At 46.6% G+C, this 26,377-nt stretch overlaps 1 protein-coding gene and 1 pseudogene across 1 annotated transcript; both read left to right on the top strand.

Annotated features, from left to right (window-relative positions):
• The first annotated feature begins 5,861 nt into the window (after positions 1 to 5,861).
• LOC147966836 (protein FAR1-RELATED SEQUENCE 5-like) lies at positions 5,862 to 8,030 on the top strand (annotated as a pseudogene).
• A 13,211-nt stretch (positions 8,031 to 21,241) lies between these two features.
• LOC147966837 (disease resistance protein RGA2-like) lies at positions 21,242 to 23,462 on the top strand. Its single transcript, XM_087530970.1, has 3 exons — positions 21,242 to 21,659; positions 22,138 to 23,268; positions 23,373 to 23,462. Exons 1-3 carry the CDS (start codon positions 21,372 to 21,374, stop codon positions 23,460 to 23,462), a joined length of 1,509 nt encoding a protein of 502 aa, XP_087387096.1. The 5' UTR covers positions 21,242 to 21,371.
• The last annotated feature ends 2,915 nt before the right edge of the window (positions 23,463 to 26,377 follow it).

Consider the following 26,377-nt stretch of genomic DNA (forward strand, 5'->3'; position numbering starts at 1 on the left):
AAGCACTGGACTTGGGGTCGACATCCTCTCCAGCCATGTCGTCGATGAGGTCGTCGACGTCGGGGAAGTAGTCGTCGGAGTCCGTGATGAAGAAGTCAGTAGTCGCGCGGAGCGCTCCCCAAAAACCTTATCACCCTTCTCCCGTACAGGACTCAAAGAGGTGCGGTTTCGGAGGCCTACTGTCCCGACTCGCGGTGCACGCTGCAAGCCGGGATGAGGAAGACAGCAGTAGCTCAGAGAATGGAACCGGTGGCGAGAGGAAGGAGAAGTTCTGGTGCGTCTCTCTGGGAGGAGCGACCTCCCTTTTATAGGCGCAAGAGAAGGAGGCGAGAGTGCAGCGATGGGAGGCGAAACGAAGAGACGGAGGCGAAGCGAACAGCCAGCAGCCGATGGGCTGCACCGTTCGCATTCAAACTCCACTTTCGCAAAAATCTTTTCAGCTTCCGCGTGACCTTTCGTATACCCGTAGTGCGTGGCAAAAATTTAGATATCGGCTCGGCTCATTCCTGCGGCACAGCGCGGCGCGGCGCGGCGCGGCGCGGCGGGGCGGGGCAGGCGGCGAAGGAGGAGCGCGCGTGGATATCCCTCTTATTCTCATGCTCATACAAGTGGGGAAAGAACCTCCCTTATAAGGAGGTCCAACTCCCACTAAACTAGCAATGTGGGACTAAACTTTAGTAGTATCCCTTGCCTTGCACAAATGGGCTGAGTGGGCCTCTAGGATTTATTAGGAATTTCTAAAATAGTTATTGGGCTGCCCAAAATAGACTAAATTCCAGCACTATCCACACTGAAGAATAACCTGGTGCTTCATGGCCGTAACATGCAACAGCTGACTGTCACGGCTCTGCGCCTGGCAGACAAATTTAAGACAACTCAACTACTGTACTATTAACTTGCTCCTATGAGCCCTGGTTTTGTAAATGAAATACCATTGATCTCTCACTATCGAAAAAGGTTTTCCCCCGCTTTGTATTCCAAAGCAACGAACACCATACACATAGTATTGCTGGGGCGAGCAGCACAACAAGCCCAAAAGAAAAGAAGAAATAAATGCCAACAACGGCAGTTCGACAAAGCATGGATGAACCGCCACCGTTGCGCCCTCCGGAGACAAACCATCACCTCCCGAGGCTCCGATCTGCCGCGTACCAAGCGGCACCTTCAAGAAGGAATGCGACGCCGACGACGCTGCCGCCCGGACGAGTCCTAGGGTTTCCCCCGGTACGCGGAGGGAAGTGGAGGATGGCTACCACCGACATCGTCCAAGAAGGAAAGGTGGCACCCGTCGGTGTTACCGCATCGGAGCCGGCCGAACCGGCAAGGATTTCTCCCGCACACCAACCTCACCGCCCAACCGGAGCCGACCAGCCAAACCACCGCCCAACACCATGTGCCATCGTGGTTGCGCCGCCACCCAAGCTATCTCACTATGAGCACCAACACGAGACCAAGAAGACCGGAGAGAAGAGCCAAGCGACAGGAGCAGCAATACCAAGGCCGAGCGGGAGGGAACCACCTCCTCCGCCGTCGTGCGAGAGGCCCGCGCCTCCGGCATAGTCGCGGTTGCCGTCCGGACACGGCAGCGGGGCAAACCAGGCCACCCCTGGCCCGGCCAGGCCCGCAACGGGCCCGCAAAGCCCCGCTGGCCATGCTGCAGCAGGCTGGCGCCGGCGCCGCCAGCACCTCGCCGCTCAGCGCTGTTCCCCCGCCTCCCCGAAGACTCGCCACAGATCAGCCCCGCCGCCGGCCCACCCAGGCCCAGATGGGGCCCGTAATGCCCAGATCTAGGCCGAGCGCCGCCGCCAGGACCCGCCGCCAACGACGCCGCCGCCATCCAGCCGCCTGCCCGCGCCGCGCCAGGGAACCCCGCCGCCACCCGGTCCGTCGCCGCCTAGCAGGAGCACCCCCCGTGCAGCTCTGCCCCGCGCCGGAGAGCCACCGGGAGGGGAAGGTCAGGGGGCCGCTGCCACCAGCGACCCCGGGGCCAGGGCGGCCGCGGGCGCCAGCGACGGCGGCAAGAGGAAGGGGAGAGGTGGGGACGGGAGAAGGGAGGCGGCGATGCGCGGCCGGTTGCCCGCGGGGGCGACGCGGTCGCGAGAGCTCGAGGGGAAAAGGAGGGTTGTTCCCGAATGAGTTTGATCTCTCACTCAAGCGTTGCCAACTCATCGAATCTGTTTATGAGGTGGAGTTCAGATATGTTTTGGCTACTCGTGTATGTCCTCTGTTTTCAGATATGTTTCTCTTTCCGGTTCAAAAAAAATATATGTTTCTCTTTCTGATTTGTTTGTTGTGGTTAGCTATATCGTCATTGACTCGTCAGTCGTCATCATATTTTAGTAACTCTAAGCTAAACCACGGATTCTTGGTTGAACTCTCTATGTACCTGCTTACTGATTTTGTTCTACGTTCCTTCCATGCGTTATTATTTCCAGCCAGCAGCAAGGAGAAGACTAGTATCACCAATGAAACACAAACTCGGAATATCAATACTACCCCTCCAAAATCCGATTGCTGAGCACTGAGAGCCACGATCTCATTGCATCATTTATTGCCAAAGAGAAGGCTGGGACCTGGGAAGATCCCAACCCCGAGAAATACACACGGCCAAAAAACAAAACAAAACAAGAATGATATATAGGTCTGCTCTTGACATGTTCTTGATGAGCATAAAATAGACCAAGCAATTAAATACGAATGACATGAAACCAAATATTGTAATACTCTAATCAAGTAGTGCGTACTGTGTCTCTTTTGTCCGAGATATGGTAGGACATACATGTGAGCTGATCCAGTGTTCCTCCGAGAGAAGTCCATGTTGCCTCAAAGTGAGACGGAACGGTTATTTCCAACAAAAACTTTTTCATGGTATCCCACCTTGCAGATTATTATCAGACAGATACAGATGGAAAACCCGCTTTAAGCCGCCAAGCTCTATTGGCATGAGGCCGGACAAATTGTTTTGCTGAAGGTTTAGGTACCGTAGCATCCCAAGATTACCAAAAGAACATGGAACTTGACCAATGAAATTGTTGGAGGACAAGTCTAAGTTTTCTAGCCCTGAAATATTGCCTGGTGATGCAGGGATATGACCTTGAAAATTGTTATCGTCCAAATAGAGATATGCGAGATTCAGGAGGGTATCACCAAAGTTAGATGGCAGTGTTTGCCCAAGCATATTGGAACTTAAGTCTAAAATTTTGAGAGAAGAGTGATTGCATTTGTACAGGGTTTCTGGGATTCCACCTGATAGCCTATTTCCAGCAAGGCTCAGTCGAGAAATATTTGGGAGTTTTCCCAACTCATCAGGAATAGTTCCTGTGAGCTTATTACCAAAAAGATAGATGACTACAAGCTGATTGATGTTTTTTAGGCTTGGTGGGATTGTTCCGGTGAGATTATTTTCCCGAAGACCTAAATACTCTAGATTGGATAGGTGACCTATACCACGGGGAATTTCACCCATTAGAAAGTTTTCATAGAGCCTTAGGAGCCACAGATTGGAGCAGTTTGTAAGAGTGTCTGGAATGATCCCTCGCAGTGAGTTGTTTCCCAAGTTAAGTTCCTCTTATCTGTGGAGACGGTTGAGATGTGGTACCTCGCCGCTGAAGTCATTACTGGACAGGTCCAGTGCCCTAAGGAATGTCAGATTCCCGAGGGATGGTGAGATCGGGCCTGACAATGCTAGGTCGCCCAGGTTCAGCTTCATAACTCGCCCTGGGTGCTTCGGGCCGCTGCAGACGATGCCCTTCCATCTGCAAAGGGGGACACTAACGTGCCAAGATCTCAAAGCTTCCCAGGAGTCGGTGGTGATGGCCCGCTTGAAATCTGAGGGTGTATGTTTCCAGGGACTTATTGGTCTAGGGACTTAAATAAGTCCCTATAAGTCCCATCTAAACCAAACAGGAAGGACTTATAGGGACTTAAAATGGGCATTTGGGACTTATGAAATAAGACTCTCAAGGAGGGACTTATAGAGACTTATAGTTGTAATATGATTTTATAGAGACTTATAAGTCTCAGGAACCAAACATGTAGGGACTTTTTAGGGACTTGGGACTTATAAGTTGGGACTAAAAAAAGTCCTAGGACTTATGAACCAAACAGGGTCTCTAGCAACGAGATCATGTCCGTGCTGTTGTCATGGACTGTCATAGTCGAGGAGGAGCAGCGGATGTTGCTGACTCCACAAGAAATAAGCAGTAGCGTAAGCATGGTGGTGAGCCTCGCCATTTGACTGCCACATGTAAGGGCCCCGTCAACTACAAAGTGGGAAGAGCAAAACATTGTGAGTACCAGCACGTTCATTGTAAGATTGGTTGTGTGCATCGACCCATGGAAAGGACAGGATATCTTCTTTTTGAAGAAAAAAAATTTATCAGGCACGGCAGCTGTGTCAGCTTTCTCATGAAAAATACTAGTAGTAGGTTCTATATATATGATCAAATCGGGGAAAATATTAGAGGTACAAGATGAATGGAAGGGCACCTTAATTGAACGCATGTGAAATAAAAATATTAGCTCTGATGAACAAGATGGATGTTTAGCAGTGCTTCACTAACAATGACTCTGGAGGGCACCTTTGCTTGGCAGGATCGCACGGAACGACAGCCTTTCTTGCATGATGTTGCTGCCGGGCGCTGTGTCGTTTGTGTTGAAATGATAGACGCTCAGCTTGCAGAGGTTCCACGAGTTTAAAACCGGCCACTGTCATAGAGAATACAAAAGGAGAGGAGACCTCAGGTCAGTCAACCTCTTTCCAGTCCAGTCATCCTTCAGATGGTTTCCATGGGTGCGTCTCTGCCGGAATCGGAAAGAGCGAGGTTCTCATTTGACACTGGACAAAACGATGGCTGCGTTCGATGGATGCAGATCGTTTCACTTTTAGCCCTTTATTATATAGAGTTCTTTTACGGTACCCTGGTACTCCCAAACGATACCCAGGAGTACCGTGCAGATCTGGCCGTCCGCACGGAGGGGCAAGGAAGTCATTTCCCAAACTGCAGTCCGCACGCACAGACAGTCCAAAGCGCAGCAGCACGGGCGATTGTGAAGAAAAAAAATAGAACACTTGATCTAAATCCCATTTTGTTTCTGTGGTGGCGGCGTGACCCTCGCGATAAGGCCGTGCGGCGCCCCCGACATCCCCGAGTGCCGCCGTCCGACACCACCGCGCGCCACCACCGTTCGCTGCGCGGCGCCGACGTCCCGCCGTCGTACACCCCCGCTTGGGGCCGACGTGCGCCGTTCCACACCCCCGTCCGGCCCAGAGAGTGCGGCCGTCCGACATCCCAAGTGCCTCCGTCCGACACCAGCGCGCACCACCGCCGTTTGCCGTCCAGGTCGACGTTCTTCGACCCCGCCACCCGAGTCCTGCCCTCACCATCCCTCCAGCGGTTCCTGCCAACGCGCCCACACGCCGCATAATTTTAGGCTGCGCCGCCACCTGCCAGACAATCGCCTGCCGGATAATTAGAGAACAGGTTCGTCGCCCGTTTTTCTCCAGCCATATCTTGCAATCTGTATGGATACATGACCCATAAATTGATCTTTATCAGAGTATACAATTATACAGTGTCATTCGTATTAGTTGAAATCATGGATCACCTTCAATTTGCGTCAGATAAACTAGAATGTCATAAAGGGTGACACTGGTACAGCACAACCTATCCTTCAGATTTTGTATATAATGAATGTTGCAATGTATATAGAAGACATGTTATAATTCCTCTAGAATTTGTGTTAGTTTTCTGTTTAAATTTTCTGTTTATCCGAAGAATCACCTAAATTCAGACAGTTTATATGACATTGATAGAATAAATGCGCTAAGTATGATGCTTTAATAATGGCAGGTTTGGAGGATGGATGGTCATAGTGCTAGCTTGGAGGAGATAGAATAATATCACATGATGGTTAGTCAGATGTTTGCAAGCGAGAAGCAAGGTTACGAGCACTACAACAGATATGCAAGAGCAAAAGGTTTTAGTGTCAGATTGGATGATAAGGAGTACGTGAAGGGCACCAGAGAGGTGAAAGCAAGACGTTTCTGCTGCTCTAAAGAAGGGCACCGATTGGAGAAGTACTTTCAAGCGACTGACCAAAAAAGGGAGCCACGGGCGCTGACCCGTTGTGGTTGCAAAGCTATGCTTGAGATCCAACATGATGCAGGCAGGGGTTAGTGGTTTGTTAAGAAGTTTGTTGATGTCCATAACCACCCGCTAGCCGACCCGGACCAATCTGCTTTTCTACGGTCTCACCGTCGGATGAACGATGCTCACAAGGCTGATGCAGTGGAATACGGACTTGGTGGTCTCCGTACGTTCCAAATCATGAATGTGGCAGAGAAACAAAACGGCGGCTATCCTCATGTTGGGTATATTTCCCGAGACCTCTACAATTTCTTTGCCAGGTACAAGAAAAAAAGAATCTTAGGCAGGGATGCTGACTTTGTGCTGAACCATATGAGAGTACAGGAAGAACGAGATGCTGAGTTTTTCTTCAAATACACCACAGATGATGAAGGACATCTTCGAAATTTATTCTGGGCAGATTCACAGTCTCAGATTGATTATGAAGCATTCGGCGATGTAGTTGTGTTTGACAGCACTTATCGGGTCAACCGCTACAATCTCCCTTTTGTTGCATTTGTTTGACTGAACCATCATCGTAGTACTGTTGTTTTCGGGATTGGTGTTGTTTCAGATGAGACCCACAAGTCATACGAGTGGCTACTTCAGACCTTTGTAGAGGCGATGGGTCATAAGGAGCCCATATCTGTTATCACAGATGGAGACTCGGCAATGAGAAAAGCAATTAGGAAGATTTTGCCAAGGACAGACCATCGGCTATGCAGTTGGCACATTGAGCAGAACATGATACGCCACCTGCGTAATCCAATGCTTGATGACTTCAGAAAACTCATATACTGTCGAATGGGAGTTTACCAGTTTGAGAAATCATGGGCTGAGTTCAAGGCGAATTATGAGATCGAAGAGGAGAATGAATGGATGTCCAGAATGTACAAACTTAGGAAAAAGTGGGCCGCAGCTTATACCAAGGGACGATATTTCTTGGGTATGCAGAGCAACCAGCATAGTGAGAGTTTGAACTCTAGGCTCCACAATCATCTGGACCGGAAAATGTCATTGGTTGATGTGGTGGAGCACACTGAGCACTGCATATCACGTATGCGGAGGAACGAGGCCGAGTTGGATGCAATATGTTCGCAGTCAGTTCCTTTCACTAGAATAGATGCTTGTCTGTTGGAGATAAATGCTGCTCGTATTTATACACCAAAAATTTTCAAGATGGTAAGAGATTGTATCCGGAGATCATGTGCATGGGTGATTCAAGAGCAAACAACAGTAAATGACTTGGTCAGGTATGAAGTAGTGTTAAAAGATGGAGCGGAAGGAGGGAGCAGACGTCTGTTCTCTGTAGAGTGTTCTTTTGATGGTTCGTTGATGAATGGTGCCTTCTGTCCTTGCCGTAAGATGGAGTGTGAAGCCATCCCTTGCGCGCACATTTTTGCTGTTCTGGTTTTCGTAGGGGCAGCGACCATTCCTCCATGTTGTGTTAGCAAAAGGTGGACAATGGAAGCCAAGGCTGCATTCGTGTCAGTGAGAAATGCAAATACACATGTGTGGTCAGAAGAGATGAGTCGTTACCGTGAACTGAGAAACATAGCTAGTATGGCCCTATTCAAAGTATCAAAAAGCGGGGAGCGTTCGCAGCGGGTGAAAGATTATCTCCAAAGTATCATCGATGGGCCCATCGAGAATGATGATAACACCGAGGAGACAACATTTGGTCCTATACCCTCTCACTACTCTGCCGCAAGCCAAGCTTCAGCGGAGAGAGTCCTTGATCCAAAAATAGTCGACACAAAAGGTGCTCCATGCAAGAAGAGAATGAAGCCATTTCACGAGACATTGAGGGAAACGAACGGGCGGAAGAAGAGAACTAGAAGCTGCGGCCAATGTAAAAGTTCCGAACATGACAGGCGGAAATGTCCAGATTTAGGAAAATAAAATTGATAGAAGCACGGTACCAAATGTAAGTTGATGTTCATGGCCTTTTTACGGATTTGGGTTTGAAGTATGTTTTTCTTTTTTATATATCATACAATATCATATTTTAACTTATATGCAGATGGTATACACGCGTGCACCGAAGTTATTTCAGCTGGCACAAGTGTGGTCACATCAACCAACTGAGCCCCAAGAAGATCGAGAACTATGTTGGCAGTAGACATTTTTATGGACCTATTAAATCTGTTGGCGTGACAGAGTTTATGTTTTGTTAACATCCATGGCTATCGTTGAACCTTGTTTAGTTTGCTTGCAGACACTTATCACTTTGGTCGTGATACTTGACGACTATTGATTTTTTTCATATCTGCTCGCTTTGTTTTGCTATGTACTGGCTCCAGGTTATTTAATGAATTGTAAGCACAAATTTGTGTTTAGTCTAAAAATCAGCTTCAAGTGTTGAGGGTCATGCATGGTTAGACTTTGTATGTGCTGCTATTTATGAGCGGGGCAGGCAAGATGATTGGTCGAGATGGAAGACGATATATGCAGATGCACCGCCGCCTAATGAATGTACACCAGCAAGTAGTAGATGAACCGCGGATTGGTTCGTGCCCGGCGCCGTCGAGAGTTGGACGATGCACGAAAAGTGCAAATTACGAGATATCCGACGATCTGTTATTGGTAGATCCGATTTTTACGAGGAGGCGGCCATGTTAGTGGTCCTCGTCTGTTTGTACCTGAGATTTATTCGGGGGGAGAAGATAGAATAAATTGTGCATTACACTCGTTATTTTAGTGAAAAATGGTGCATGAGTCTAGCGTGCAACCTAGACCTATCAAATAAGTCTTTTTTGGTTCTGCATAGAATGTCATGGATGTGGGCAAAAGTGCTTCTAGAATTGCCTTTACCGGCCTACCCGAACGGTCCCGGTTGAACATGATGTACTTGCTGGCATGCACGAAACGAAACGTAATTTTGGCAGCGGGTGGGAATGTACGTCGTAGGCTCTGCTGCAAAATATGAACGAATTCGGACACCAAACGCACGTTGCGTCACGACCGGCCAGTATTTTAGGGGTTTTTCATCGGGAAAATGTTACAAATGCATAGAATGTCAGATATCACCGATACTTGGCATGCCTGCTTGCCATGACGACTCCAGTGTCTGGAAAAAAATTGGATCAGGTTGATGGATGTGGGAAAAAGTGCTTGTAGAATTGTCTTTACCGGTCTACCCGAACGGTCCCGGTTGAACATGATGTACTTGCTGGCATGCACGAAACGAAACGTAATTTTGGCAGCGGGTGGGCATGCACGTCGTAGGCCCTGCTGCAAAATATGAATGAATTCGGACACCAAACGCACGTTGCGTCATGACCGGCCAGTATTTTCGGGGTTTTTCATCGGGAAAATGTTAGAAAATGCATAGAATGTCAGATATCATCGAAACTTGGCATGCCTGCTTGCCATGACGACTCCAATGTCTAGAAAAAATTTGGGTCAGGTTGATGGATGTGGGAAAAAGTGCTTGTAGAATTGTCTTTACCGGTCTATCCGAACAGTCCCGGTTGAACATGGTGTACTTGCTGGCATGCACGAAACGAAACGTAATTTTGGCAGCTGGTGGCCATGCACGTCATAGGCCGTGTTGCAAAGTATGAACGAATTCGGACACCAAACGCACGTTACGTCACGACCGGCCAGTATATTAGGGGTTTTCATCGGGAAGATTATAGAAAATGCATCGAAAGTCAGATATCACCGAAACTTGGCATGCCTGCTTGCCATGACAACTCCAGTGTCTGGAAAAAATTTGGGTCAGGTTGATGGATGTGGGCAATAGTGCTTCTAGAATTGCCTTTACCGGCCTACCCGAACGGTCCCGGTTGAACATGGTGTACTTGCTGGCATGCACAAAATGAAACGTAATTTTGGTAGCTGGTGGCCATGCACGTCGTAGGCCGTGCTGCAAAGTATGAACGAATTTGGACACCAAACGCATGTTACGTCATGACCGGCCAGTATATTAGGGGTTTTCATCGGGAAGATTATAGAAAATGCATCGAATGTCAGATATCAACGAAACTTGGCATGCCTGCTTGCCATGACAACTCCAGTGTCTGGAAAAAATTTGGGTCAGGTTGATGGATGTGGGCAATAGTGCTTCTAGAATTGCCTTTACCGGCCTACCCGAACGGTCCCGGTTGAACATGGTGTACTTGCTGGCATGCATGAAACAAAACGCAATTTTGGCAACGGGTGGGCATGCACGTCGTAGGACCTGCTGCAAAATATGAATGAACTCGGACACCAAACGCACGTTGCGTCACGACCGGCCAGTATTTTAGGGGTTTTTCATCGGAAAATCCTACAAAATGCATAGAATGGCAGATATCACCGAAACTTGGCATGCTTGCTTGCCATGATGACTCCAGTGTCTGGAAATTTTTTGGGTCAGGTTGATGGATGTGTGAAAAAATTTAGGTCACGTTGATGGATCCCATTTTTATTAATTCTGTGTTCTTTGTATTGTCGTGCCATGCTGAATACATCCAAAGTTGTACTAAAAAAAGAATACATCCAAAGTTTGTCACAATAAAAGGTGTCTATTTTTATAGATTTATACCAAGTATCCTTTAGAAGTAGATTAGTTTTCTTTTACCATTCGTAACAACAAGACGATATATATGAAGTAGATTAGTTTTCTTTTACCATTCGTAACAACAAGAAGATATATATGGTTGCAGATTGCGTTCTTCAAAAAAAACATCTATATATACACACGCCCATAGCAAACCCTTGCGCTCGTATTCATCCGCCGCCGCTGTCGCCGTCGTGTTACATCGCTTTGATGGCAGAAGAACCATGCTATTTCCCTATGTCAAGAAAAGCTTCGATGGCATCGGCACAACCTAAAGCATCGCCAGCTTCGCCATATCCTTTAGGAAGAAGCAAGGTTCAGGTTACGCAAGCATCATCACACAAACTTTTCCATAGGACGTGTGCATCTCGGTATTTCATAGGGAATAGCACAAGGGTACATTACGGACCTAGAATCTTTTTTTTGTTTCAGATAATTGTTTGGAAAACTCTACTTAATTTATGCTATCTTAAAGAGATGAGTATCCCTAGTTATCTGTTACCAAGTTTCAATCTCTTCGATATATTTCTCAAGTTAGATTATTTCCTACTGTTTGTTAGTTTGGCTTAGGCCCCAAGTTTGGTAGATCTATCATGTATAGAGAAGAATCTGGCTTCTTTTTGCCTCCAATAATCGTCATCAACCAAAACTTTGTTAGGCCTAGTAGGGTGGAATACAAACATAGATTTGACTCTTTTTTTTTTAATTTTTCCCATATGAATAACATGTACCTATGTTGTTGTGCCTTTCATCAGCAAGCATCAACTGCCACAAATTCTTCCAGTAAGAAAAGTGGGATTACCGGTTCACAGACTCCTACCACACCGAAGCTGCAGAAAGCACAAGTATGTACTAATATATGCCGAAAAATAGAATGTAGAACGATACAGAATTTCTAATTTTTGTCATCTTTTAATGTTAGGATGCATCACCCGCCATGGCTTCTGTAAATAAACCTTCTGTAAACAAAGCGACAATGACTAGAGAGAAGAAGGTATGCATTTTCTTAATTGGAACAACACACATAATAATAACTTGACAGTACAAAGCCTCTCTTGATCTTTCATCAATTTATCTAATTAGTATGATATTTATGTACAGGAAATAGTGGCCTGCTGTCAAGGTGCTATTTATGACCTTCTTTGGATTGTTTGCGATGATAATCAGAGGAAAAAGGTTACAGAATCTAGTCTGCAGGGGTTACTACATCTACGTGATATTCAAATTCGTCGCCAAACATTAAAAAAACTAGCTGATACTTTCGATCCGGAAGTTGAGGCATTTATTGTGAACAACAAACAGTTAAAGATACATCTGGAATATGTAGTTAATATCATGGATCTGCCTTCGGCAGGGGGGATCCGTGATATTAAACTTAGGTATGCAGACAAGAAGCTTGAGTTCGAAAGAAAACAAAAACAAGCCCAACTGTTCAGATTATACGTAGACCCAAAAGAGCAAGCAATCACCTACAAGGGCCTAGTGCAACAAATAAGAGAAAGCAAAGGATCTACGGACGAACACTTCTTGAGGAGAATTGCTTTGTGTGTAATTTTTCGACTGCTATGTCCAAGTACAAAGTCACAAGTCAGTTCAGAATATTTGAACCTTATGTTGGACGATGGTGATGTAAATAAGATAAATTGGGCAACCCTGACACTTGATCACCTGATTGCGAGCTTGAAGCAGTACAAGAACAATAAGCAAACAAATCTTGTTGGCAACCTCGCTCTCTTACAGGTAATACGTAATGACTATTTATTTCCGCGTAACAATGTACTTGAGCTATGGTTTTGCGTCTCATTTATTTTCACTATGTTGCAATGCAGGTGTGGTACTGGGAGAAATTTTATGTGAACAAAGTTAGGCACAATATAGATATAGATTACTCTCCTCGACAGATGCCTTTGATACAATCGTGAGACAAGGAGAAGGTGGCAAAGAGGGAACATGCCAGCTTTGCCGAGGGAGATGTAAGTAAAGGATTGTGTAAATGATCGTGCCACATAATTGAGTTTTACTTTCTTTACTATCATGTACTAACTATTCATCTCATATTATTCAAAATAGATTATTGAGCACCTCATGAGTGACGTGGAGTACGTTCTACACAGACCAGTGTATGCTAGCAATGAAGTACGCGCAATCAGAACCATATTTACTGCATTTCATACTACAAAACATATTCTAACTATATTCATCCTTCTATATGCAGGGCCAAACGTTGCAACAAGTTCATAGAACTGTGCAAGTAATAGAGAATAAAGTCATGGAGAAAGAGTACACAGACGAATACAAGTACTTCAAGCCACTTGTTGATGGTCTGGCTGACATTGAACACAACACAAGCCTGACCAACAGAACCCTGCTTCGTGTTGTCAAGTGTTTGGAGGTAAAGTCTTATTCACTAATGCACAATTTTATGTTGCCAAATGATGTGTGATAGAAAGCACCACTTATTTCCCATGCAGGCTAATAAGTTTGTTCTTCCCGACATATCAGATGAAGAAATTGAGGTAATTTAAAAGATAGTTTACTTATATGTTTGTGCATCTTATTGCCTGTTAAACTCCCATTCTCCTTTATGTACAAGCCTTTTTGTAAGAAGGGTGACAAGTGCACATGGCACAAGGGACAACACAAAAGACAAGAGGAAGGAGAATCTGAACATGATGAAGAGGAAGGAGAATCTGAACATGATGAAGAGCAAAGAGAATCTCGTGAACATGACAGCGAGACACCTGCCAAGCGGCAGCAAGGGCTTTCAGGCACTAATATAGGTGATGAGGGTGACACAAACAGTAATGCCAAAGGGATGGTGCGTCGGTCAAACAGGAAATCAAAGACCAATAAAGAAGACGAGTATTCATACTATGACCATGAAAAGAGGCAACTTCGTGGTATGTCGCACACATCGTTGCTTGTCATGTAGTTGTATACCATTGTGCTTTCTTTATAACATAGATAAATCCACCTACTAATTGCAGGTCTGAAAGAAACACTACAATGGGTAAACAGACAAGATGATACAACGCGTTTGGCCCAAATTGGTGATATAACACTAAACAAATCATCCCTGCATTCCCTAACAGCCAATAAGTTGCCGGACAACAATGCCAGATATGTGGATTGCTTGGTAAGTATTTCATGCTTCACTTATTACATCTGCACTGGGATATGCACTAATCAGTGCTCACTTGCAATACTAGGCCATTGATGCTGGCATATATATCAATCGCCCACCAGAGGGAGAGTTTGGCATAAGAGATGGCAAAAAAATCTTTGTCGAGAGCACAATTAATGTGCAAAAGCTCGTTGCAGATATAGAAAATCACACTATAGCGAGGAGTTCAAAAATTGAAAAGTCTCGCTCAATTGCAAGGATCATTGCATATCTTGATCATGACATGGTACAACACAATAAGTACCTGCTGAATTTTATTTACGAATTGTTTGGTCCTTGCTCTAACATATATGTTTATGCAGATTTTTTTACCCTTGAATGCTGGACTACACTGGTATCTGGCAGCCCTAGATGCGCCTAAAAGAGAAGTTCAGATTCTCAATTCAGCCCCTGGTGTTGGTCCAACGGATGAACTGGATCATGCGGTGAGAATATCCTTTTGTGCTCCTAGTACCACTGCAACTTGTAGGTTATATGCATTACTGACTACCAACAAACACTCTTCAGTTGGAAGCGATAACGGCGTGGTTCCAGCAGGCTGAAGAAAGAATTAAACAACTTCCAAACCCAACAAACTGGCCAGACTTCAACGTGGCCACGTGGGACAAGAAGACAATCAAAGGGCTGCCAACCCAGAAAGATGAGTACACACGTTCATCACTATGTTCTTAATTTGTAAACTCGACCAAGGCAATTCAATCCTAATTCATACTTGCAGGAGCTCTTGTGGACTCTACCTTCTCAAGTACATAATGCTTTGGACGGGATCCAAACTATCCAAAACATTTTCAAAGGTGCGCATATTTAGACTATTTCATGGGTGCACTGTACATTACTTCCTTGGTTAAGGAATTACTTTAGATACAGATGGCGTACATCCCAGGATTATCTTTGACTGTTCACCATTTGTATGCAGAAAGATATAGATATGTACAGGAGACAACTTGCACATGACATACTCAACAGTGACAGAAATTTACTCCGGAAAAACCAGCAGCCAGACCAGACAAAGGCAATTCCTGACGATGAAGTTTCTACCAAAAAAAGAAAGAGGTCCAGGACGAGCACCAGCAGTAGAACTACACAATAGATATGGCTTTCGCATAGACATTCGTCTTAAATCAAACGTTTTCCCATTTGCTCAATAATTCGGTTTGTAAGCAATAATTTGATGTTATTTACCCGACACTTGGTGTGCGACAATTTGCTCAATAATTTAGTTTGTAAGCAACAATTTGATGTTATTTATCCGGCACTTAGTGTGCCACTTAATTATTTGTCTACATAGGTCTCTTTACGTTAGCACGGTATCTTGTATTACTACTCATGTTTGGTCACTGACCAAATATGCTACCCGCATATCCAATACGTCAAGAAATGAAGGATTGTTTTCTGGCCTTGCAGTGAGCTACTAAATAATGGAGAAAACATATTTTCAAACATTGCAAGTTCTTACTTGTTAGAGACACTGAGCTACAAAAAAATGGACAAAACATGGTATCTATCATGTACTCAACATCATAATCTATTGTCTGATTTCATCCATAACCAATACAGAGAAAAGCTAAAGCAATTACCAAAGATAATGAGAAGGGCTGGGTGATCTTACGAAAAAGCCATCATATTGACAGAAAAATCCCCTTTCTACATGCTCCGACGCCCCTAGATGGAGCAGCTGCTGGACGAACGGAGGTTGAGGGGTACAGCCAACTCCGGCGCAACTAGATGGAGCAGCTGCACGACGAGCGAGGTTGAGGGGTGGAGCCAACTCCGGTGCACGGCATCCGGTCGGCGCAGCCACGTGGTTGAGGGAGAGCAAATCGCCTGAGGTGGAGAAGGAGGAGGTGTGCGCCTCGCCAAATACGGCCGCGGCCGCGGTGGCTGCCGCATCCGCCGCCGGACAGGCTCTCGCCGGAATTGGAGAAGGCGGGGTGGAGCCAACTCCGGCGCACGGCAACCGGTCGGCGCAGCCACGTGGTTGAGAGAGAGGAAAGCGCCTGAGGTGGAGAAGGAGGAGGCGCGCGCCTCGCCAAATACGGCCGCGGTGGCTGCCGCATCCTCCGCCGGAGAGGCTCTCGCCGGAGTTGGAGAAGGCGGAGGCGTTCGCCGCCCTACGCCGGAGATGGATAAGGCAAAGACGCCTCGCCAAATACGTCCGCCGTGGCTCTCGCCGGATTTGGAGAAGGCGGCCTCCACCGGAGTTGGAGAAGACGGAGGCATCCGCCGCCCTCCGCCGGAGATGGAGAAGGGGTGGAGACGAGGGGCGAGCGGACAGGGAGATGGAGAGGGGGTGGAGACGAGGGGCGAGAGGACAGGCTACGAACGGACTGTACGAGAGGCAAATGGATCAGGAGATAATTATAACAACTGGTGATTACCCTTTTACCCCTGTCACCGAGGCACTCCACCTCTTTCCCGGTTAGTACTCCGTGGGACTGCTGCTGGAGTACCTGATCGCACAGTCCATTGGATTAAGAAAAATGAACGGTGGCTAATCATTTTGGGGTACCGTAAACGAGCTCATTATATAAATACAAAGTGCATTCAGGTGCGGAAGAATTAAGGGAAAAGGTTTATTTTTACTCAAACAGACTTGAAGAACGACGACTTACCAAACGAAACTTTGAAGAAGTGCACGCCAATTTATCTGCCCTCTGTGCATGGCAGCCTGCCCGAATCATTCGAGCGCGACCACGCCTTAGTGGTTACAGGATGCCCAAAAAGCAAAAGTGAAACTAAGAAGAAAGGAAGTGCCTGTTTTATGTCTTAACTCTGTTTCATGTCAGAGTTGATTTAGCAGTAGTAGTATTCAAAATGGAGCTGGAGGCCAGGCTTACGGGGTTGGCAGGGGCCGAGCTTTGAGCTCTCTTATATGCCGCGAGAGTAGGCTATCGATTTGGGGTCGTGCATGGACGGTCGGTCATATAATTCAAAACTCTTTTTAATTAATGAGATGAGGCAAAGCTTTTGCCTCCGTTTTAAGTGGGAAAAAAAATCTGCTTTTGCTTGTTTGCTTGTGAAACAGGGAGTGCCTACTTTCAGCATTGCTTTACACTTCTGAGTTTGTTTTCTTTTGCAGGCTCGTGCATTTTTGGATGTTCGAACTGTGTGAGTTTTTATGAGGCCGAAGAGCCAAATGTCTGCTGCAGTTCATCCAGAGTTTCCCCTGGAAACAAAGTTCAAATGGTGCTTTTGGTATTAAATAGCTGAAGATTTCCGCTGGAAACAAGTTTAATAGCTGAAGATTACCAACGTTAGTGTTGATGTCGGCTGGTACAAAATAATCTGCCGCAATATGACCCAGCGATACAACGCGGTTTGTGACTGTTCACAATTTTTTCCTTGTTCTACGTGTGCATCATGACTCATGAGCACCTCCTTGAGTCCCGCTTCGGCTGCCGGCATGCTTGACGCACCTCCTCCACGCCCACCTCTTCCCACAGCTCCGGACCCTCTTGGATCTTGGCAGAATCCGGCTCGTTTGCACCTCCTCCTGCCTGTATTAGTGGAGCTGGATCGGAGTAACTAGGTTCGTCAGCTATGTACAGTAGAATAGAATACAGCTAGAATTGCTGCTGGTTCATGCCACATTCATTTTTTTATATTATTTTTAGAAAAGGAGGATGACCCTCGGCCTCTGCATCTGGGAGATGCATACGGCCACTTTATTGATATTCTCGAGCACCTTACAAAGTATTACAACAATATGCCTGAAATCATCATCTTGGCAACATATGCCGCTACTCCTATCCCTACGATGAAGGGGTGCTAGCTGGGCCATTCAGACCACTCACCTAATCCTAACATCAAAAGCCGGAAGCCCCAGCCGAGCCACATACCGGGTCTGGCGCACAATCCGGTCAGACGCACTCGTGTGTCGTCGCCGCCATCTTCCACAGGTCCGTCTTCAGATCATATTGAGGCATCTACCTTGTCTGACCACTTAGCCATAGACATCACCATGACGCCAGACAGCAACCTCCTCCTGCGCGAGTCCATCCCGCGCATCGGACGCCGAGCCTCCACAGCGCCATGCCACCGATAACTGCCGCCATCAATGTGTGAGATGAAGCACCGCTCGGCCATCTCCCTAGCCATCACTTGCTCCAAAACGATTCATACATACGGTCACTGCATGTTAGCATCGGGAAACATTCTCTATTTCTCTTCTCCATCGCATACAAATTTGTGGATGCTTGAATTGGGCCACGGGGTTTGCCTCCATTGCATATTCGATATGCAAACAAAACATAAACAAAAATTCCTTCTGATGTTTTAGACAGGATCATGCTACTGCAAAAGTCTGAATCCTATCCCAGGCCAACTAGTTAAATTTTGAAGAATGCCTTTTGGAGATTCTTCTAATCAACTCACAGACTGAAAGGTAGCTAGGCGCTAGCGACCGCGCCCCCTCCCCCCCCCCCACCCCCCCCGCGCGGGCGACCGGCCGCGCGCCAGGCCTCCTCCCTCCAGGCCCTCCCTCCCTCCTCCCTTCCCGCCGCCGTCGCCGGCGCCCGCGGTCGGCTTGGCCCGGGGCTGCTGGTGGCGGCGGCCTCCTGGCCCTCCCCCCCCCCCCCCGGTCGCTCTCCGGCGCGGGTGGAGCTGCTCCGGGGGGTGCGTTTAGGCGGCGGCGGTCTGGCGTGGCGGCGGGGTTCCGTGGCGCATGTAGGCGAGCAGCTAGGCGGCGGCGCGGCGGCGGGATCTGGCGTCGCCCGCTCGGCCCAGATCTGGGCCCTTCGGGCCCCATCTAGGCCTGGGCGGGCCGGCGGCAGGGATGGTCTCCGGCGTGGCTTCTGGGAGGCGGAGGAGATGCGACGAGCGGCTGGGTGCCGGCGACGACGACGCCGGCCTGCTGCATCGCGGCCGGCGGGGCTTAAAGGGCCCGCTTCGGGCCTGGCTGGGCTAGGGGTGGCCCGGCATGCCCCTTTGCCGCGTCCGGACGGCTACCGTGACGGTGCCGGAGGCACGGGCCTCCCGCACGACGGCGGTGGAGGTGGTTCCCTCCCGCTCGACGTCGCTGTTGCTGCTCCCGTCGTGGTGAGCTTCTCTCCGGTCCTCTTGGCCTCGTGGTGGTGTTCGTAGTGAGGCGGCGTGGGTGGCGGCGGTACTGCGTTGGCGCATGGTGGTGGGCGACGGTTTGGCAGGTCGGTTCCGTCCGGTTGTGCGGTTGGGGTTGGAATGCGGGAGAAATCCCTGCCGGCTTCGGCCCCGACGCGCGCGGTGACACCTGCGGGTGCCACCATTCCTTCCTGGAGGGTGTCGGTGGTATCCACCCCTCACCTCCCTCCGCGTGCCTGGGGAAACCTGAGGACTCGTCTGGGTAGCAGCGTCGTCGGCGTCGCATCCCTTCTTGGAGGTGCTGCTTGGTACGCCGCGGATCGGAGCCTTGGTCTGTGGTGTTTTGTGTCCGGTGGGCGCCGCGGTGGCGGGTCATCCACGCTTTGCCAAGCTGCCGTGGTTGGCATTTGTTTCTTCTTCTTTTTCTTGGTGTGTTGTGCTGCTCGTCACAGCGTTATTTGTATTCGATGTTGGTTACTTTGGAATATAAAGCGGGGGGGGAATCTTTTTTGGGTAAGAATCCTATCCCAACCACTCGTCTTTGTCCCTGTCCAGTTCAGGCGCCGCCGTCCTCAACCAGTCTCCACAGTCCCCACAACCTTCCGCTGTCATCAACATCCTGCTCCGGCCGCTGTACACATCCTGCACCAGCCCCAGGTAATAAAAGTTTTGTTCTTTGTTGTTGTTGCTCTGCTGCATCATAACGTTGCTCTAACACCAGCCTGTGATGGTATTAAGACGGCGGGTTGAGGTCAGCCTCGATGGCTCAGGGACCACGCACCCCTGGCCAGCTGCCACATCCTTCGTAGTGCATCACCTCCAAATGTAGCTCCCATGCATGAAGCTATGACCTAACACATGTAACCAGGTGACCAATTACCTCAATCCTCTTTTACCTTACTTTGGTTTCGGCTTACACAAAGTGTTTGATGAATGGTGGCAGAACATTATGTGCTCAGTTAAATCATTTTTCCTTTATCGTTGTGTTGGTGGACATCCTCCTGTATGTATGTATGTATGTATGTATGTATGATTTGATTATCAGGAGTCATGTGTTTGATTAATTTGTGGATAGATTGAACTACATATTAACTTCGGATTTGATCACATGAAGTATCTGATGAATTGATTATATAGATGAAGATATGGTAGATTTCTAAATAGGTACAGAGCACACAAAATTTTGATTCTGTTGATGCTACATGCTATAGATAAATACTTCTCTTACATGTTTGTGTGCTCCAGGCCTCCAGCCATCTCTATATTCCAGAGTGGCTGCGGCATGTGAAATGGGAGAGGCGATGAGGATATAGTGACTCTGAGGCAGAGTCCTCTGTTCTCTTGCATCAGGGAGCGGCGGCTTCGGTGGCTCGGCATTGTCGCCTCAAGATCCGCCGCATGGTGCTTCTGCAATGGCTGGCGGTTAGGGCAGAGGCCTTCTCGAGGAAATAGATGAGCGGCGGAGGTATACGACAGCCTCTCTACACCTGGAAGCAAGTCGACGTACGTAGCAGCAGGTAAGCCTTGAGTCGCAAGGAGCCACTCCTTTCTCCTTGACTCCATGGGTCCATCCATGGCCTCTGTAAATATCTATGTGGCGTTGCCTAATTTAGTTATAATTGAGACCCTCCCCTTCTGCCATTCATGTCTCCTTTGTAGATATCTTCAATCAAACTAACAAGCGAGACTATCATAGTGTGTGTTCTCTCTTTTTGTTCCTAGTTTTATAGTTATATACTGATGCAATAATTTTTTTGGCACGGTATTGAAAATTTTCCAAGGTGCCAGGCAGAAGATTGCTAATTTGGTCAGGCAGCCTTGCAGAAGATACAGAAAAGGTGAGTCCATACAGAGAAGATACAGAGAGGTTGAGTTCATGACCAGCCTGACTAAGTGATCCTACAACTCTTGCGATTCTCTTTTTTGTTTGTGATCCTGATATCTGTATCATAAACTGGTCATGTGTTTTTTTGGGGATGAAGGCAACTGTGCAATCCAGTCTTTCTGTTAATTAGATAGTCCACCGGTGAACTCTCGAACTAAAGAATTAGCAAGTCTTCAATGAGCTCAAAAGGTACATACAGACCAAAGCACGCATCAGGGAATAGGATTGTTCTCTATTCCTTTTCATTTTCAGAGGGAGATGAGGAGATCACATTCTTTTCTTCTCCCTGGTTCCTTCCCTTTTTCCTTTACAGCTCAAAAACTTGAGAATCTTTTCTTGACCTTTGCCTGCTGGCAAAGTTAAAGCTAACGTGCGCTGTGTTGCGTGCATTACCACAATCAAGCAAGATAGATGATCCCTTTCCATCTCGGTGGAGTATGGGTTCATACATAACCTATGACCATGCATGAGTTGATAAATGCATCATTTCTGGCACTTGGTTGTGTTCACACCTCCTCCAGTTGGCATACTACAACTTGAGAAAGAAAAGGTACGGTGAAGACGAACAACATGGCGCATGTAGCCGGTTTGCTCGCCTCGGCTGTGATCTCAGCGGTGGGCAATAAGCTGGGTTCCGCCATTGGGGATGAGGCCATGATGCTGTGGAGCTTCAAGGACGACCTCAAGGACATGAAGGACACGTTGCAGTACATGGAGGCGGCGCTCAAGGATGCTGAGAGGCGGTCTGTCACGGAGGAGTTGGTGCGGCTGTGGCTCAACCGGCTCAAGCACGCTGCCTACGACATCTCTTACATGCTCGATGAGTTCCAAGCTAACAGTGAACCAGCCTCCAGAAAGGTATATGCCATGTCTCCTATCAATCAGTTTTTTCTTTCATATTCCTAGTATGGACTTTGTTGCTTTTGTTAAATAATTTGACTATTTATTATATTATTGTCCATAAAACCATGTTTCATCTGAAAGTTCTTTCAAATATAAGGAACTGGTGCACTAGTTAATTGCAACGTTTAAAGCTTGAAATTTGTTGGTGCCCTTCTAAAAAATGAAGAACGATGGGTGTACAAGAGGGATTTAGCCTACTTAATTCTGGTGTACAAATCCTGGCCGTGAAACTAGGTGTATAAGAATAAAAAATTTGTACTACAAGGGAAGCTATGTTTTACATCCGTGCAAAAGTTTTACGTATATTATACCATGCAGCATGTAATTACCGGATAGAGGGATCGAAAATAGTACATCTTATTAATGCCAGGTGTAACTTGTTGCTCCCAGATTTTCTATTATATATAAACCACTTGTTAAAATTCCTTCATAGATGATTGGGAAGCTGGACTGTTTTGCTATTGCACCCAAGATTACCATGGCTTATAAGATGAAGAAGATGAGGGGTCAGCTGAGGAAGATCAGAGAGGATCACGAGAGTTTCAAATTCACACATGATAACTCCAGCCTAATTAATGTGCACCAGCTTCCTGACCCACGGGAAACAACGTCAAATGTGGTTGAATCACTCATCATAGGGAGAGACAGAGACAGGATGAATGTCGTTTCCTTGTTATCAAGCAACAACAACAAAGAAGATAGCACAGTTCTTCCTATCTGTGGGCTTGGAGGCATAGGAAAGACAACTTTAGCACAACTGGCCTTCAATGATGCTCAATTCAAAGATTATAATCATCGGGTATGGGTTTATGTATCCCAGGTGTTTGACTTGAAAAAAATTGGGAACTCCATAATTTCTCAAGTAGAGAAAGGAAGCCAGAATCTAGATACAAGGCAGTTGATAGACCAACGCCTTAAAGATCTACTTCGAAATAAAAAAACTTTAATTGTTTTAGATGACCTATGGGAGACAGATTACTTCCAACTGGATCAACTCAAGCTTATGTTGAATGTAAGCTCCAAGATGAAAGTCTTAGTCACAACACGCAGCATAGACATTGCAAGAAAAATTTGTACTGTTGAACCGTACATGTTAGATCTCATGGACAATGACATGTGCTGGAGAATAATCAAGCAAAATAGTGGCTTTGAATCTAGAGCTGATAAAGTGCAAGTTGAACCAGCTGGACAGAAGATTGCAAAGAAATGTGGAGGCTTGCCATTAGCAGCCCGAGCACTTGGATTCCTGCTATCTGGAAAGGATCTTAGTGACTGGGAAGCAATGTGCAATAGTTATATTTGGGATGAACCATTTTCTGATAGTACAGTGTTACCATCCTTGAAGTTAAGTTATAATACTTTGACACCATATTTGAGGTTATGCTTTGCCTATTGTGGCATCTTTCCTAAAGGTCACAATATAAGTAAAGATGATCTTATCCAGCAATGGATTACTCTGGGTTTCATCGAGCCATCTAATAAATTTTCGCCCATACAACTTGGCGAGAAGTATGTTAGGCAATTCCTTGGGATGTCATTCCTTCAACATTCAAAATTTCCTAAGGTGAGTTACTACGGCATACTACGTACCTGTACAGTTACAGTGCAAAATCATGCATGTTATATATGTTGACAGTTTGGTATATTAATCCATGTATATGTTGACAGTTTGCTATTGGTGCACCAGTGTGGTGGAACAACCATATGGACCTGCCTCAAGAAAAAAGAAAAGTAACTCCTCCATCCATCCTGCTGTAGTTTACCCTTGTCAAAAACCAGCTATTTGGATCACTACACATACAGTTAATGCATAGTATTGTATTTTGTTTGGCTTATCAATTCCAGTCTATATTTTTGGCTGGAAAATAATTTTCCCTAAAACAATGCAACACGTACATGATGGAATTACTTAATTAAGAGTCTTGAATATGTGTCAGTAAAGTACACTGGTGCACCTTAGAACGTGCTTGGCTTAGATAGTGGTAAAGTAAATGGTAAGGGAATCAGATCACGCTGGGATTAGGGGTGTAACAGACAATTGCTTGTTTAGTCTGGTTCATGCCAGTAAGGGTACCGAGTTACATTACAGTGTTTGGTTTGGCACTGGTATAGTGTTATGTGAATTCTTCACAAAGTTTTTGAACAATTCTATACACATAATTCAACAACAGCTTTTACATGTGTTTTACTGCTAGATACTACATATTAGCTCAGTAAAATTTCAAATTCATCAAACAGATACTGCCGTGGAACAAGCCCCCAATTTGGCGGACAGAGCCGATCCGATGAGCCCGATGATGCACAGTGCAGAACTGAAGTGTGAATTGAAGAAAATTGGCAAGCACCTAAAGCCGATCCGATGAGCCTGATGATGCACGACGCGCTCACCTCGGCTGCTCGCAACAGCCCGCGACCACCTAGCTAGCTAGCTCATGAGGCTGACCACCACGCCACATACACATGCAACTACACACTACACATATACGCATGGCTTATTCCTAACACAGACAGTTGTGCAAATCTGAAGGTATGTATGTTTCCCTTCTCTGAACTTTACTGCTTCCTTTGGAATAGCTCTCCTGTAGCAAGCTGCACCTGATAAATTCTCTGCAAATAAAAGGGCCTAATTAAGGACATCATTCTATAGTTTGAAATATTAAGTGGTATATAATGTTCATGAAAAAAAGGGGGACAGTTAATTGTACATGTCATGCAAGTAGGTTAGTGTGACCCATCATGGAAAATGAACTAATTGCCTTAATTCAAGCTCAACTCTCAGGATGGAGATAGGCTCATGATTATTACACACTCTTCGCTACTTTTTCGTTTATACAGTTGAGCGACTCGTTTCAGACTTTGTTGAGGTTTGCCGTTAAGGCTGACAGAGAACAATGTTGTTTCCTGAAAAATTCAGTTAGCTTTATATGTTGGTTCTGAATGAGAACTCCATTCGACAGTAACGGTGTTAAGGAAGGTTTTCACTTGAAAAAAGGAGAATATACATCACATTTTATGGCAATATTTACAGAAATCTCCAAATGGATCTTTGACTCCTTTAAGCCAGGCTTTTCAAAAAACAAAATTGTTTCATAGTTAAAAAAAATCTGAAAACAATCTCACATTTTTATATAGATGTGAAATTAAATTGTTGGTATCTCCAAGTTAAGTACACATACTATATTACACCAAATATAGAGAGAAGCAAACAGATTTCAAACTGAAGCAAATTTTTGTTGACTCCTAATATCAACAGCTAGAGAAGTGAAAGTTTAGGCATTGTTAGCAATAATCTGAACATGCGAGGAAAAGATCTTTCAGACCGTGACCTCGAGGCGTGCACGGCCGGTAGTGAGCTCGTCGACCAGCACCAGCACCACCCCATTGTTATGAAGTGAGCGTATATTCCATCGGGCCAACAAGCCAGCACATATACATGAAGGGAAATAAGCAAAGAAGCCCCTATACAATATGATAACTACACACACAGCACAACCCTGTTCTAACACCCCCCCCCCCCTCAAACTCAAGGGGGATCTTGGACACCGAGTTTGGACAGGAAAAAGCTGTGTTGGGACCGTGTCTGAGCTTTCGTCAGAAAATCAGCAAGCTGAAGCTCCAAGGGCACATACTGAGGGGCCACAATTCTGTCTAGCACCTGAGAACGTGTGTAGGAGGCATCAACACCGATGTGCTTGGTGAGCTCATGCTTAACAGGGTCGGTGCAGCAGTGGAAACACCAAAATCCTGAAGAAGCCACTGTAGCCAAGTAATTTCTGCAGTCACAGACGCCATAGCTCGCAGCTCAGCCTCAACACTGGAGCGAGATACAACAGTCTGCTTCTTGGTCTTCCAGGCAATCAGGGAGGAGCCAAGAAAAACACAATAGGCAGAGAGAGAAAGAGAGAGAGAGAGCGGCGATCAGTGGGATCGCTGGCCTAGGTAGCATCACAGTAGGCCTGAAGCTGAAGAGAGCTGGAGCGAGGAAAGAATAAGCGACGAGTCACAGTACCACGAAGGTAACGAGAACACGAAGAAAGTGACTGTAGGAAAGTTGAGTGGGAGCAGAGACAAACTGACTCAGAATGTGCACAACATAAGAAATGTCAGGACGAGTGATGCCTAGATAGACAAGGCTCCCAACAAGATGGCGGTAGCGTGTGGGATCTGCAAGGGGTTCACCCTCACCAGGACGAAGATGGAGACCAAACTCCATAGGAGTGTCAACCGTGCACTGATTAGTGAGGCAAGCACGAGTGAGAAGATTTTGGATGTACTTCTCTTGAGAGAGATAAATACCCTCAGGGGAAGAAATGATCTCAAGTCCAAGAAAGTAGCGAAGAGAACCCAAATCAGTCATCAAGAATTGCTCATGTAGACGTTTCTTCACAAAATCAATGAATTGGTGGTCAGCCCCTGTGATAATCATGTCATCAACATAGAGTAGTAAAAGGGTGCGACCGTGAGGAGAAGTGTGAATAAACAGGGCAGGATCATGAACACTAGCAGAGAACCCGATCCTTGTGATGACGGCGGAGAAACGCTCAAACCAGGTACGAGGAGCTTGTTTCAGCCCGTAAAGAGCGCGCCGAAGGCGACAGACGGTGCCATCAGAGACAGTATAGCCAGGAGGCAGCTGCATATAGACCACTTCCCACAGCTCACCATTCAAGAAG

Source organism: Triticum urartu, chromosome 6A, assembly GCF_056163025.1.
Source record: "Triticum urartu cultivar PI428250 chromosome 6A, HENAU_Tu73, whole genome shotgun sequence".
Classification (NCBI taxonomy): Eukaryota; Viridiplantae; Streptophyta; class Magnoliopsida; order Poales; family Poaceae; genus Triticum; species Triticum urartu.

Bases quoted from the DNA above. Each gene is read 5' to 3' on its own strand.
- LOC147966837 (XM_087530970.1), top strand. From the start codon at position 21,372: ATGGCGCATGTAGCCGGTTTGCTCGCCTCGGCTGTGATCTCAGCGGTG. The intron at 21,660-22,137 runs GTATATGCCATG...ATTCCTTCATAG, and splicing joins GTGAACCAGCCTCCAGAAAG to ATGATTGGGAAGCTGGACTG. The intron at 23,269-23,372 runs GTGAGTTACTAC...ATATGTTGACAG, and splicing joins AACATTCAAAATTTCCTAAG to TTTGCTATTGGTGCACCAGT.